We start from the raw sequence: 16,484 nt of genomic DNA, 5'->3' as shown, positions 1-16,484 counted from the left end.
AATTCTCAACATGTACACATTCATTATTAATCTTGTGCCCAACATGAAAACGGCTTTGTTAATGCTCTGTTAATGTCCCCTCACAATGACAGCAAACTAATTATTAGTCACGTTACATAGGCCTATTTTCAGTTCAAAATGGCGAAATTCGACAAAAGTATATTCGTTTGTCTGATAATTTTTGTCATTCGTTTCACATTTATGACCTAATGAAATGTTTAGTTTAGCTACTTACATCTTATCTGGCACTTGACCGTAAACTGAAGCGAGTCGCTCTGCTCAAATTCGCGCTCAGAAGCTTCTGTGTATATAAAGCCCGCCTACTTTGATTTGATTGGTCATCTCAAATATTCTGACATTGACAGACCAATGAGACTCAGATGAACACACACACACACACACACACACACACCCTGTCCTCTGTTTCTGACGTGCGCTCTGCTCGGAGCCACTGCGGATTGAAGATGAAGAACGCGCTGAATCTGATTATAACAAGACTGAAGCGAACAGTATTTCAGATAGCCCGTCGGGCAGGCCGGTTATACATTTTGGTAGCCCGAATGGAAAACAATATAGCCCCGGGACGTCGGGCAGGCGATTTTGCGAGCCCTGAGCTTATTCCAATTCAATCACATAAGGCCCCTGATGAAATGGAGAAAGTATATTGGGGCCTTTAGATTTGCCCAGTTAGTTGACGTTTTTTTATGTCCGTTTGTTTCATTTGAAATGGGGCTCAACACGGTCATGTACGTCACAAACTTTGGCAAATCTTCCAACAAGTTGTTCTTTGGACGTGGGCCATTGAAGAAGTCTGTGAACTTGTAAACAGGGCTTTGTTTTCCGCTGTTCAATAAGAAACCTGTATACACAAACTCCCGGAAATTGTGCAAAGCTAATCAGATTGGATTTTGCAAGAGCTCCATTTTGTGTGCAACATGCATGAAATGGGCAGTGAACAGTCCATTGGCACTCCACAACAGTGACGTCCGACTCCTTGGCATCTTAACATTTGCATCAGGTTTATTTATTTCGGAATTGGAAGAGAGCCTTGAATATAAAACAATCATTTGTGTTTCAGAAAGGAAAAAAAAAAGGATGTCAGAGGAGCTGTGGATAGTCTGTGCGGTTGATGCTGAGGGAGCAAGACGGTGAAGGAAAAGGATAAATGATGAAAGTGGGAGTATCTGGGAGGAGAGGGAGGGAGAGCGAAACAGCAGGAGACGGATAGGCCAGAAGATGGAGAGAGAGGGAAAGAATGAGAGATGTGATAGGCATCTCAGGGAGCCATCAAAAACTCCACTGTGGAGAAAAGAAGGGGAAAAAAAGAGAACTGACAACAGCGGCGAGGGAGCAAACGTGTTTTGACAGACATTCTGCACTTGATGAAATCTTACCTTGCCACTTCGCTGAGACACACGAATACACTCCGAGACCTGACAAACACCCCGCTGCTGAATTATTCATGCCAGAAAACGCAATTATCCGGCACACTAATGTGGCCAGCGGCGTGAGAGCATTAAAACAACACAACACACACACAAGCAATTCCATCGTGTAAACATAAAGCCCACCGCGTTCTCCTGCCGGCTGTCTGGTCGGCGCTGGCCGCAGTTTAACGTTCCTTTTGATCTCCCAGCGTGCACTGCGGCGAGCGCTCAGACGTCACGTGTGTTTGCGACCGCTGCTAAGCCACAGTGATAAGCAGAGATTGTATATCACCACCAAAAATAAGTCATTGTGAAGTCTTCAACCACACCAGAGACAAGGAAACAAAGGAACCAAAGTAAATAGGAATTACCTCCAAAGCTTTAGGTAAAGATGAGGCGTGTTGATTGACACTAACATGTTCAGTCATGTAACTGGTAGCAATAAAGTGTTTTGACTGGGGATGGACACGAGTAATAAAAAAAAATATGGTTATGATGGCATTTTGGCCAGTGTTTTGTGGTCTGGTTTGGGACACAAACGCTGCAGTGTGACGGAATAAAAGCCTCAATTCACTTCACCGCTGCTCTGTCCATTCGATGCCGTCCATCAGTCAAGCTCTTACGTGGATAAAGCACTTCTTTGTCAGTTCCTAACCTTCACAAAACCCAGTCACAGTGATAACACCATATTCCCCTTTCTGTTGTGCATCATTTCTTCTTATTATTATTATTGAGTGTTCCACCTCCAGCATTGTGTTTTTAAAGTGTTGTATTAATGACATAATAGTCCAACTTTTTTCCTGGAGACTCGTGTGTTTAGTTTGATTCCGTTTGCTACTGTTAAGATATTTTTGAACACAAGAATGCACCCCACTAAGAAAAAACATTCAACTTCCTTAAATGAATTTGATTATGCTTCCTTTTTTTCTTCTTTTTTTTACATTTTCATCTTTCTTTAGTGTGTATTGTTGCTGTTTGAGCATGAGCTCAAAGCTCTGCAAAGTTACAAAGTCGCTCCAGCGGGAGCTATTCTCTATATCAGTGTCAGTGTTTCTGAACTCCCTGAAACTGTACTCATTGTAGTCTTGAGTTTTCTTCCAGGAACGAACATGTCACAATATTTCTCATAATATTAATTCATACACAGAATAAAGGGACGGGGCCTGGTTGAGTGAGTCAGTAGTGTGTTGAAACTGGCGGTTATGGTGAGGGGTGGGGCATTTCCCAAACACTCTCAGCTTGACCAATCACAACACACTGCCCCAGCCGACCAATCAGAGCGCATTGGGCTTTTCAGAAGGAGGGGCTTCATATAGACAGGGACTAAACAGAGCGTTACTGACAGACTGGGAGGAGACGAGCTGCAACATTGTCGAAGAAATTAAAAATAATGTGTTTTTTGAAAATTCAAGCATGAAAACCTGATAGAGGCCAAAAACTAAATTAAGACTTTGAAAAGGGGCATAATTGATCCCTTATAAGACTAAGTTGATTAGTCATTTAGGCAAGACACACCTGAACACAATGAACCAATAAAACAATAAGAATGTGACACAAGAGACTAGGGAAGCACATGATGGGAAGGGAATTACATGAGAAAACCAGGAACCTAGGCTGAATCCAAAATCGCCCCCTATACCCTCATATAGGGCATTATTCAAGGGGACATCCATTTGTAGTATGCAATAACGTGTGTACAGCCAGTGTACACTCAATGACTGTCCAAATTCACTCTCTCGATTTCATTCAGTCCTTCAAGTGATCAGTTTTAGTCGACAAATGTAGGGAATAGGGATTGAGGGTCTAAATGGAGATTTCTGATTCAGCCTTAGACTAAGCCAAATTACAAAAATAAAAGACATGAAGCATGAAAGTGAAAACAAAACTCAAAACCAGTTGTGACACACACCTGTAGTCTTGACCACAGGAAGCCTCCATTGAGCCTTTTGATTTTTTTCATGGTAATCTTGATAGATCAGAAGGAGATCTCTGAAGCAGTTTTGAGTTGGTTTGCTTGGAAAACTTGATGTCAAAGCTTGTTTTGCACTCTTGGAACTATTTTATATGCATTATTTTGGGACTCAACTTCCCAGAAAATAACCCTATGAATGACGATGAGCTTTTTGTTTTCATGTTCCAATAATGCACCCATCTGTAGTCAATTGCAACTCTCTCCAAGTTGGAGTAGATGCTCACGACTGTTGGCTTGTTCAATAACAGCAACTCGTCAATCCAATCCAAAATCTGGCAGAACGGTCCAGATGACAGGGTGTACGGGAACGTCGTTTCAGCTCGGCACAGAATAGTAATTAAACACTACATTAAATTCCTCTTCATGACCAGTTCAGACTTTTCACGGATCCATTAGAGGCTGAATCTGCCAAGCTAAGAGAATCTTAATTGCGCAATTAATTTGAACGCTGATGTCTACTGACAGTTGGATTTATGGTGTCTATTGAGGCCAGATCCAGACAAATGTGTGACAGGTTCTATTTTAATTCCGCTGATGAGTTGGCTTGATATCCCGCGAGGGACGCCCATTTTGCCAGTCATCTAAAAATCTGATGTGTTTTTCAGAACTTGTTTCAGAAAAATGCAAGTTATTGTTATCGACTTATTGTTGCTCATTTCCTGTTTTGTTCCAATTTCTCTCACTTCACTGAGGAACGTTTCTATTTTTAAATGTGGTTTGGAAGGATTTTGTGAATGCTAAATTGTTAGGAATCGACAACAACAATGCAACTTTTGTTTTCTCATATGGTCACAATTATTCTCAGCAGATAATATCGTCGTTTTTCAGAATCCCTTTGTACACTCACACTCTGTGTACTTGGTCTTTCCCAGTGCCAACAGAAAGGTCAAGCCACAACATTTATTTCCCCATTCAGCCATATTTGTTTTGAATCTGTTCACTGGATGTGGGAAACTTTAGTAACTCACAGGGGGAAGAAATCAATTCGGCATGTTACCTGGACGCTAGCGCAGTTGTTAAATGAGAGATTGCTGGATGTGTTGATGGGAATTGTTGAGGGAGCTCTTTTGTAAGCTCTGGAAAGTTGTAAGTATGTTTGTTCCTGCTCAACAAGTGCCTCTGATTGCCTGACAGCATGAGTGTGTTCACCATGGCATACTACCTACTGTTTTTAAAGGAAGTAGTATGCAGTATGGCAGTATGCATGCCATGCACATCTTCTGTATTTACAGTATGATACATCTAAGTGAAACGCACATTTTATGTTTTCAGAATCAGCATGTTAAGTGTAAGGGTTCACTCACACAGGACACATTTTTCTCAATTTTTTCAAGTAAAAATGTCTAAAATGGACATTTTCTTTACTGTTGCAGTGCATCTTTCTGTTTTTGGAGCTTCGCACCATGATTGTCAAGCTAAAAGAAGCTGAACTTTTAAAACATACATTTATAAAGTTAAATGTATGCAAGGAAGTGACATGACAATCACAATTCGGTATGCAAATACAGTAGGTCTAACCAATAAGACCAGTTATAATGTAGTGCGCGCATATTATGTTGTCATCATTGTCTACATTTTGAATGCTGAACATACTTTGAGATTTTTAGAATTTAATCTTAGATTTCTTACGCAAAAAGCAAATTTGTCCTTAATAAAGTTTAATTCTTAAAGTGCACTGCATTGCAATTGATTTTTATCTGTCTCAGTTTGGACGGAAGGCCAAAACGGAGCGAAAAAGATGCGTTTTCAAACAAAAACATCTTAGTGTGGACAAGGCCTCAAATGAAAGTTTTTGCAGGATATATGTTGTATCCACAGGTGTGTGCAGGTTTGCTGTGATTATAAGCCTGGTGTATGTGTTGATTGCACACGGGTGGTTTTCAGCTCTGATTGCTGACGAGCCGCACCAGAAACAAATGACACTCTAATGTGAGTTTTACCGGCAAAAGACTCAAAGCTGCGTGTGTCCAGATCTGTTGTGTTTCCATCCATTTGACTGTTTCCATAGCAACGGGCAGTCGAGGAAGTGAGCTTGGGCAGGAGGGCACAGGTTGATTAAGATAATAAGCCCCTTTCTTATTCAATGGGTGTGTCTCTGTGGTTTTGTCCCAAATTACAGCCGGTTTGTTTCATCTGTCAGAACCCTGACCGCATCCCATCTGTCTCCACCCCCCCAAAAACCCTCAGAGAGAATTAATAAGACGAAGACCAAACTGTCAGTGGAAGTCACAGTCTGATGGCCTCGTCTCTTTATCCAGGGCGGCGTGTTCTGTCTCTAAAAGAGCCTCTGATATAATTATCTGTCTGTCAAAGTTCTGTTATGGCTGTAAGCCTTCGTCTTAGTCACAGTGAGGTAATTCACCACAACTTCTGCTTACAAGGTGTAAAAGCGAGACCTGCGGTCCTGTCTCTGTCCTGGCAGCCATTAGCATGAGTGTTTCATCTGAGATGTCGTGACGGTAAAATGAGAACAGAGCCGCTCCGGAGCCAAGATCGCTATCAGGATCTATTTGTGACTTGGCAGTCTTTTGGGGAGTTTTTTAACAGCGACTGAATTATCACGTTCACTGGGACCTTGGCTCTCTCACACCTGCCTGGATAAATGCAGTACTGTAAGACCCTTAAATCACTGACTTATTATTCACTGAGGAAAAAGAAAAGTCTTTGAAAGTTCTGAACAAGGTCTGTATTGTATCTGAACTTATTTAGAATGATTTGGATAATCATTTTGGAAGACGCAAGAAAACTTACATACAAAAACCATTTGCTTCCTCATGCCATTATGTAGACCTACATGATAATGTAAGCCCATCTAAATCGGTCCAATGACGGCATCCAATAGAACGGGTGAAGATCTCTGCGCATTACTGTCTTTCCACGTGGCAAAGTAATTTACGTCCTTTTACTGACTCCATTTTATAAAGACCTCGAATAGTTTAGCAATACATTTGATTGTTCTATTTAACTCTTTACTTATATTTTACCCGTTCATATTAGGAAGCTATGTGGCTTTGAGGTCCTCACGCCTTGTGTTTAACGCGGGTCTCACGATCACATACTCACCAGCTTCAGTCACTAAACAGAGGTAATTGGCTATATACCTGAGATGGTCACATTCATGCTTACACAATCAAAGATACTTTGGTATAGCCCCTGTGGTTTTGCATACACTTGAATTTAAATTAACGTTTACTTCAGGTAGAGGTATGGCCACTACTACAGATATAAGCTGACCAGCATTACTTCTCTTATAATAGCTTTGGATTGGCCAATGGCCATGCCGTGGTTTCCCACTTACACTTATCTAAAGTACCATTAAATTAAAACCGAGGTAAGAAACACCCAGATTTAGACTGGTCTAGCAGCATTTGCTGTTCTAAACAGAAATTCACTTCTTGTCTTTGCAAAACCAAATACACTTGAATTAGTGCCATTATTATTAGGACACAATTATTACCTTTTGTTTTACTTCTTTGGGAATGAGACCTTGGTACCAGTCGCACTGAGACATTTCAAATGATACCAAACATGTATAATACTGTATGAAAATTATTGACATTAAACCATATAGTTTCTTGGGTGAATTTTGGTGATCTCAGAGAGAGAGAGAGAGAGAGAGAAGGAATGGGGGAAGAGGGAAAGAGATATAGATATAGATTAGGATGATTCTGAGGTGAGACTTGCATCTCAAATGGTGATGCTAACTTCACAAGAGAGAGTTCAAATTTTTATTTCATTTGTTTTCTCAGAGAGTTGCCCTCTCTTCCAGTTCTTCCAGTCTTACAGTAATAATATATCAGCATGTATCTCTGGGTGAAAATTAGACAAAATTATTGTAAATTAGAATCATTATTAAGTGGTGTGAGTCCTATGTTGGAACTAACAACAGGTTGAAAGAAGGTAAACATAATATCTGCATGGAGTTACATTGCTACAATAAATGAACCGAAATTCAAGCATGTTTCAAAGTCTGAAACTACAATCAGAAATCAAAGCTCATTCATATGTCTTGAAGGTATCAGCATAAACGCTGCTTTTGACACAGCAGGTCAGAAAACCTCCAAAGCGGCAAATGTGACATCCATTAACGGCTCATCCCCATCTCTTCTCCACCCAGAGCCCGTATGTGTTTTAGGATAGTCGAGCATCGGGAGACACTCTCTCTCTTAAAGCACAAACCCTGGCATCCCTACTGTGAAAATTACCCCAACCGTCTCCATTAGCCAGACTGGCACGCTTAAAGTTAAATTGCTTGTTCGAACCCCTTTTACTCCCCTGAAAATGTTCCCTTGTTTTTTTTCCCCCCCTTTCACTTCCCCCTCCCCCGTATGCCGTCCCCGTCACCAGCGCTTTTGTGGGTTGCATTTACAACATGCCAGTTTGCGGTGCTGAACCCCAAGCCAAGTACTCCCACAATTAAACCTAATATTGCAAAGTGCATTAGAAGACAATAGCATTCGGCGTGCATTTTTGTTTCACAAAACAGTTTTGAGCTGCCACCTGTTTTTGCTTAGCACTTTTTTCTCTCAGCTGTGACAGCAATTAGCCTAGCTGTTCATATGGAGCGTGTGCTGTTATAGCGCTGTACAGGCCTGATAAACAAGCCAGTTTAGAGCAGTTTTGGGACATGAGAGCTTGCTGAGAGCATGTGGTGAAGTCAAGCACAGTTAGGTCTCAAACACGCTGTTGTCCTTGTAGCAGAACGTGTTTATATATACAACAAAACACTGGTAGTGATCAAAAATAGGCTGATTATGGGACATAAAGTCTGCTGTAGGTGTATTGTCAGCTCATTACGAAAAAATCAAAGTGGTGTTGCTAACATTTTACAGTTTTTTCATTTGACCTTCTTCATTGGAAATTTGATTCCTTGTAAAAATGTATAAATAGGGTTTTTGGCTTCACCTCTCCAACTATTGGTGTCACCTTCACTTTAGGTGCTGACAGTTCTTTCGCTCCTCGCTTTGAGAGTCTCATCTAATCTCTTTTTCTCTCTCTTTCTCGGGTCTTTGGGTCTAATTGTACCTGAAAGTCTTGAATGTGCATTAGTCAGTGTTTAATATGCAGGCTTTATCAGAAGGTGGCGGGCCAAAGAAACAGTGGTGAAAAATTTCATGTTACTATACTTATCATGCACAGGCCTTCTTTGCAATTACATACTTGACTGATTTCTTTTAGCCTCTTAAATTCATTTCCAATGACCTTTATGTCATTGCCCCGTTTGGGCGAGAAAGTTTTAGCCTTGCTAATTGTTTTAAACCTTTGCTGCAGTTTGAAGCCAGAGAGCAACATTTATCTTTTATTCATTCCTTCCTTCCTTCTGTAATGTTGTTCATTCTTTTTTTTAGTTTCTTTGTTATTTGTTTTAATGGAGCCTCTAAAGGAAGGGAAAAAATGTATTCTTATATGAAAAATTAAAAATTATATGTCAATGCTTTTGAGAACAAATGTGTCAATGCTTTTGCATTATCTCGTTCTCCCGAGAAACTTTGCTTTCTTTCCGAGCGAACACAAAGAATCTTAGGGCAATGCAAACAAAAGAAAAAAGAAAAAGAAAAAGAACCCGCAAGAAAACGCCTCTCATTTGTTTGTGTTTTTTTTTTTGCTGTCTTCAGTTGTTGTTTATTGTTAATATGTTGAGTCCTGTTTTTTTTGTTTGTTTGTTCATTCAACTATTACATTTTTTTAAATTTTTTTTAGTTTGTTCTATATTTCTTGCTTTTATTTGTTTTTCTTCATAATTTTTTAGTTTTTAGTCTTTCTTTCTTTCTTTCTTTCTTTCTTTCTTTCTTTCTTACATTTTTTTGTTTGGTTTTTGTTTGGTCTTTCCTTTCGTTTAATTGTTTCTTTTTTGTTGTCTTCACTTAATTGTTTGTTCATCCTTTTGATTAATTGTTTATTTTGAATGTGTTTAGACTTTTGTTTTGGTTTGTATGTTTGTTTGTTTGTTTTTTCGTTCAATAACATACTTCTGTTAGTTGTTTTGAACGTGTTTTTGTTTTGTTTTTTCTTTTATTAGATCTTTTGTTTATTCTTTGTTTCTCACTTTCATTCATTTATTCAATTTTTTTCAGTTTTCCTTCGTTTCTCTCTCTTTTGTCTTTGTATGTCCATTTCTTTCTTTCTTTCTTTCTTTCTTTCTTTCTTTCTTTCTTTCTTTCTTTCTTTCTTTCTTTCTTTCTTTCTTTCTTTCTTTCTTTCTTTCTTTCTTTCTTTCTTTCTTTCTTTCTTTCTCTCTCTCATCAGTCCCTATGGAGTGAGAGTGAACGACAGACGTCTGCTCTTCTCTCTCTCTCTCTGTTCGTACCGTGTTCAGACGCTGTGTTATCTCTCATGGGCTCTTCTCTTCATTGTCTGTGCACTGACAGTATAATTCGAGCTCACTCTGGAAACAAAAGCATGTAATGAATGCACACCATCCAGTCTGCTTATGAATTAATTAATTACTCGCGAGCACAATGGGCCGGGTCGAGCTGCATGCTCCTTTATAACGCGAGGCATTTCCCTCTGCCAGTGTCTGAAAGAAATGTACAGTGTTGTGAAGGCTTGTGACAATGAACCAGCGGTTTGTAACACAATTTCAGACCTTCAAGCAAACTGTTGCATGTTATAAAACTTTGAGGTCAGAGACTGGCAACCTGTAGCACTGGCTTAAAGCTTCTTTCAGAATGACTGGGCATATTGAAGCTGAGATTTCAAAGGTGGTGTGCTTTACTGTTTAAAGGAGCTTAGCTTTTGCTCGAGATCGTAAGTCTCTCCAGGAGGATTATACTCGTTTTATTCAGTCCTGCTAATGCACACAGGACTATAACTGCGGCGCAAACAAACACGCTCGTAATAGTCGTTTGAACAAGAATATGCACCATTTGGTGATTTTGCTCATGCATATTTCACAACTGGTTCAAGTTGGTCACACGGATTCACCAAGTCATCACCAAGTTTTTGCTTGCAATATTTCACCATAATATCCCTAATGTGACCGCACCTTAAGTTTCAAGGTAATCATAATAGTTAAGTTGCCCCACACATTTATGCTATGCATTTATGATCTCCAGTCATGCAAACTGTTGAGGAAAGTTCAAAGTTGTGCTTTTGCTTTTCACAGACAGGTTCATTTGTTCATTCATTCATTCATTTGTTCGTTCATTTTAGGATTTGTTCAACAATGTCTTTTGTTTGTTCTTTATTACTTTGTTGGTTAGTCTTTTGTTCATTCTTTCTCACACTGATTTGTTTGTCTGTTCAGTTTATTCATTCCAAACTGTATTACACTTACACTCTTGCTTTGTGACGCCAAGTTTTGGTGGATTGACTTATTAATATGATCTTGGAACTTTCTCTCTTTCCTTTTGATTTATCACCACAAATTCTTAAGAGTACCATAGTGTTGTCATTTTGCCAAGGATTGTTACAGACAGAATGGCACCAAAATCTCTGACCTCTATAAATATAAGCCCATCTAAATATCTCGCCCAACAAAGTAAGGGAGTAACTGATGAGGCTCTGTGTCTTTACTACGGTTGGGGATTGTTTGAATTTTAACCATTACAATTCTGATTCTGCTTATCGATTCCGATTCTTGTCGATACCAAATTTTGATTCCAATTAGGTAAAAAAAGAAATCATTCACATTCATTCTAAGTTTTATTGCTAAACATTTCATTGCATACCATGAACAAAAATCAACTGGATAAAGAGCATTTATGCAAGGAACCTTTGCATATGGTTTAAAAATACCATAGCAAAAACAATTAGTCTAACTAATTTATATTTTAAGCATTATTTAAAGACAAGTAAACACTCAGTAAGAAAAAAAAAAGAAAAGAAAAAAGCAATCGCACAAATGAATACAACTGAACAAAGATACGTGTGATAAGGCTTGATATGGAAGTAAGAAGACGGTCGACTGACTGAGACTCGTGCTTTTATTCACTCAGAGAAATATAAACAAACAAAGTGCGCTTCCATAAGTCACATGATCCCAGCTTTATGAACATCACGAGTTCTCAGTCCGGTCTCTCTCCCGCATTTCATTTTTCAACTGTTCATAACCGACTTTGTTTATGAGGATATTTTGACATATTTTTGTGTGTATTTGTCTGTTCAAGTGTAAAAAGACGCAGAACTTGCACGTTTTGGATGTGTGTGCAGTACAGGAACAGTGTGTGGATCTTCTTGCGCTTGAATGGTTTAAAATCACATTAAAATGCACTCAAAGGAATCGATAAGAGGAATCTAATTTTTATTTTATTTTATAACAAGTATCCCATTCCTGGTCTTAAGTATCCAATTCACAGAATTGAAATGAATTTTGATTCCCAACCCTAGTCTTTACTGACAACTCTTGAAACTCCTTCGAGTGCGTACAATGTTTCTCGGTTGCCATGGAGCAGCTGACAAAAACAATGTTATCCGTCAGAGGCGAGAAGTGGCCTAAAACTCACAAAGATGATTCTCCATTCAAATACAGCAATGTTTCTATCCATAATGCATATCAGTGCTAGAGTGAGCCGGTGAGAGGCACTTCATTGTGTCAGTCTAAAAGACTGTTGTCCTCTCTGCGTACTTGTGCGTGATAGGAACTAAATGAGTGTGTGAAAATCACACGCGTGAAAACCGTGTTAGCACTGCATGTGTTCTTCCTGGAGCCTTCACCTGGTTGTTGCTTCTTAACCTGAGAGCTGCGATTGTCTGCTGAGAGCCACCTGGGTTGCCATGGCAACTGCTCGGGCACGGGATGATGGTGTGTGTGTGTGTGTGTGTGTGTGTGTGTGAGGTGTATTATGAAAGGAAGGAGAGATAGGGGCCTCACCTGAATGCTTGGCTGAATCTCTATAACTCATCTCCAGCTTCTTTGCTCTCGGCAGCTGGACTAAAGCCAAGCACCTGGCATTCTTCAACTGTGTGTGTGTGTGTGTGTGCTGAACCTTTCTTTAAACACATTACTTTTGCTTTTAATGTATACAAGTGCTACTGAGAGTGGATTTTTCCCCAATGAATCACTCTTTTAATGACTTCCCTGATGGAAAATTCTGGTTTTGGAATATGGTAGCAGATCCAAAGTGGTGTATTAGCTGTGACCAAGATGATCTACTAGGTTTAAACTAGGTCCACTTGTTCATAGACCAGTCAGAAACGATTGCAGTGTCCAAATGCACACTATTTGCTGCATAAAGCTTTGTATTTTCTAACAATGTAGTTCTGAAATAGCTTGTTCACTGATATGGAAGTGTATTTATATCATGGGTTTGAATCTGCACTGTAATTTTATGTTCCTGTGAACAACAGGAGATCGTCCACTTAATGGGTGTCAAGACAATTCTCCATAGAAACCACTGTAAACATCCTGTTTAATGAGTCATGTGATCCTGCTGTGTTAATCTCCTCACCTCTCATTTCAGCACTCTGTAATTCAACTGGAAAGCTATATTGTGTGTGTTTTTTGTGTTCATATTATATTCATTGTGTTGATCTTTAATTGCATGTTATTCATGCATCAGCTATGATTTTATATAGTGTAAAAAGTGTGTAATTTCTACAACACTTGCATCGCTAAATAGAACTGCAAAAATAGTAGGTATTCTTCAATCGTAAACACTTTCCCCATCTGTCATTGGTCGAAACAGACCCATAGCCCCGCCCTAAACTCGTGCCATAGGTTAAGTTGTTGCTATGTTGGGCTATGCCTACTTCAATGCTCAAAAAAAAGTATGCAAGCTGAGTAGTATGTCATAATTCACATTTTTCATAAAACGGTAGGTAAAACGTCCCCGGATGACCTACTTATTCCGGTGAGATTCTAAATTGTGCGTCCGATGGACACTTTACTATCCCATGAGGCCACGGGAGAGGCTTTATGTACAGTATGGTCAGAAACGACATAACCAACATCATAGGTCGCATAACAACGACAACATGGCGGATTGTAGTACGTCCGAATTTCATTCATACAACACACATTCATTCCATACAGATCATACTTTTTTAACAGTCGCAAAGTAAGTTTCAAACCGAATGTAGTATCTATGATACAGGAGGCGATTTCAGACACAGCAAAAGTGTGAATATACATATGTTGGTGGAGTTAACCAATGAGTTGCTTACTTACAGTTGCATATTAAACTAAGTGCAAATAGCGATAGATGTCATTTACACATGTGCAAATAGCAACTAGATTCTATTTGCATTTAGTAAAAATAGCAAATTTTCTTAGCGATAGCTGCTATTTACACAAAGATTATTTTCCTGTTATCACTGTAAAGCGGTTTTGAAACAATCTGTATTGTAAAAACCGCTATATAAATAAAGCTGACTTGACTTGAATATAAATAGCAATATATTCTATTTACACTATGCAAACATAAAAGTATTTTCTTTGCAATAAGAGTAAAGATAGTAGCATAGTAGTAAGATGCTATTTTTACTCATAAATAGTGGCAGATACTATTTGCACCTCGGTGTTGTTGTACCTTAAACAGTATGCAATAATAACATAGTGTAAATTATTATATTAATAGAATTATTAAATGGATGGCGCCCTAAGCCCTCACCTACCCATAACCCTACCCAATAAACACTTTATTATTAAAAACACATTAGACATTTCTTCTGTTGACAATCCAGCATCTTCCCTAATTTTGTCTGGTCCAATCAGGCGCCAGTGGGCGGAGTTAGTGTAAATAGCCTCTGCCAATAAGGCGGGCTCACTGTAAATAAAAAAAAACTCAGATTAAACTGGGGAAAGTATTTGAATATTGAAACAATAAATACATGTTTCATCCCTTCATTTATTAATATATTTTTATCAATATATTTTATGCCTTTCCTTTATCTCTTTAGAAAGAAGAACAATATGATTTAATATTGACTCCGGATGGAACGAGAGAGTTTTTGACCTTTGAAATCCCTCTCAATGACTCGGGCTCGGCAGGGTTAGGGGTCAGCGTCAAGGGCAACAGATCTAAAGAGAACCACGCTGACCTGGGCATATTCGTCAAGTCTATAATCACTGGAGGAGCCGCTTGCAAGGTGAGGAGCGTCTGCGGGGCACATCCTGATTTTGCCGAGTTAGATATTTTGTTGATCCTGGAACAATATTCCTGTCCGAAAATTTAATCATAACCATATCCCTAAACCTAATCCCACCCATAAAATCCCTAAACTCAGATGGTGAATAACACTGATGTAGAAGCACCTAACCCTGGCTATAAGCCTAAACTTGACATAAACTGTAAACTTCTCCCTCAAATCTGATTGGTTGATTGGAATGTTGATCCAGGAACACGTTGCACTTGTTGAAATCAGGTTCTGCCGGTGGTCTGATTGGCTACATGCGTTTTTTTCACATTCGATCTTCTTTCAAAGAAGAATGTCCTTGTGTGTGCAATCACAGGATGGGCGGCTGAGGGTAAATGACCAGCTGATAGCAGTCAATGGAGAGTCTCTACTGGAAAAGACCAATCAGGAAGCCATGGAGACGCTCCGCAAGTCCATGTCCATCGAGGGCAACAAGAGAGGCATGATTCAGCTGATCGTTGCCCGACGGCTCGCAGGGAGAGGAGAGGTACGTCACACACCATCTTTAGCATGAACAGGAACGTCCACTGTCTGTTTTTACATTGTGCTTTTTGGCTTTAAACTGTGCTATGTTTGCGTTGTCAACATGCCCTTGTGAAACAGAAGTGCGCTTCATTTTACTGGATGTGCAATTTTAGTGTTCTTCAAATCTTAAAAGTATATATTTACAACAACAACAACAAAACTGGACTTGCAGATAATATAATATAAATGAAATAAAACGCCACTTAAGTGCACATAAACAGTACACTTTCATGACTATGTTTCTTAATACACTTAAGTACACTTTTAAAAAGTGCACTTTGAATAGTGTACAATTAAACGTTTTACTTCAAAATACATTTTAAATCATTGTGTTTTAGCTGCATTTTAACTGTAGGGTGTTATTTGCTATTACATTTAAAGTTAATATATTTTTGATGTACGAAATTGCAACTTAATTTATTACAAATGTGTTTAAATACATGACATACAAGTTTCAGTAGAAATGACACTAAATTATATTTGAGTTGTTTGTCAGTACCTTCGGCAGTACACTTTAACCGTATTTCAAAGACAATAGAAGTAATTATGAAATTAAATATATAAAATGTGCTTAAATCCTACTTAAGTGGGTCAAAACATTCACTCTAAAGTTAAACTAAATGCATTTAATATAAACTTAAACTCAATTGCATTTTAATTGAAAAAGAATTTAAGTGTTTGAAAACTTTTTTTTTTTTACATTTAGTTTGCACGTAAGAATATTATTTGTTTATAAATACTATTTTTTTTATTTTTCATCCATTTTGTTTTACTAGGTAAAACTAATTACAAACAGAGCAGAACATTTGTGTTTGTCTGCTGAAGGACTTCTGCAATGAGAATGAGAAATGCATTTTACTATAAAAGCTCAATATAATTTAGTCCCAGTTATTCCAAAGATTTGTCCACTTCTGCCAGTAGGTGGCGCTGTCACAAAACCGCATGTGTGCGCTCAGGGCATTGTGGCGAAGATAGATAGAAAGTTTAATTTTGAGGAAAGCCTCAAAGCATTCCAAAGATTCCAGCTTTGCATCCTCTTAAACAAATGTGTGTTAAAACGTATGTGTTTTGATGTGTTGCATGTGATTGATGTGGTGTATTAAATAAAAGTTTTTATAATATCTGACCAACATGGCCCGGAGATTATCTGACCCAAATTTGGGGATGAAAGCAGAAGGATAAATTTGAAAAGTATGTTTTTGACAAAATTAAAAAATGGTGGAAAATCTAGTGCAGAATAAATTGAAACATTGAACTCTGTGTGACCTAAGAAACCAGAACAGAGTTTTGATGGCGCAAGAGGGACTTTCGCTAAAATCAGCAGTCAGGTACTACGGTATTTACCGCAGGGCTACCATAAACTATAATGCAGCATAAATAATAATAAATCAGTGGCTGGTCATTAAATGCTGATTATGAATATGAGTTTCTGCTGTTCTTCCTGCATTAAGATGAACGCTCAGAGTGACTGACAGTCAGAGTTG

At 38.6% G+C, this 16,484-nt stretch overlaps 1 protein-coding gene across 1 annotated transcript in view; it reads left to right on the top strand.

Moving 5' to 3' along the window:
- The window catches only part of pard3aa (par-3 family cell polarity regulator alpha, a), a 460,595-nt gene that overhangs the window by 248,188 nt on the left and 195,923 nt on the right, over positions 1-16,484 (top strand). The window contains exons 12-13 of the mRNA XM_082183270.1: positions 14,239-14,427; positions 14,792-14,962. Coding sequence (XP_082039396.1) covers positions 14,239-14,427; positions 14,792-14,962 — 360 coding nt within the window. The remainder of the gene's footprint in view (positions 1-14,238; positions 14,428-14,791; positions 14,963-16,484) is intronic.

The sequence above is a fragment of the Leuciscus leuciscus genome, assembly GCF_965113295.1.
Source record: "Leuciscus leuciscus genome assembly, chromosome: 11".
NCBI lineage: Eukaryota > Metazoa > Chordata > Actinopteri > Cypriniformes > Leuciscidae > Leuciscus > Leuciscus leuciscus.
This window is presented reverse-complemented; position numbering and strand designations above follow the sequence as displayed.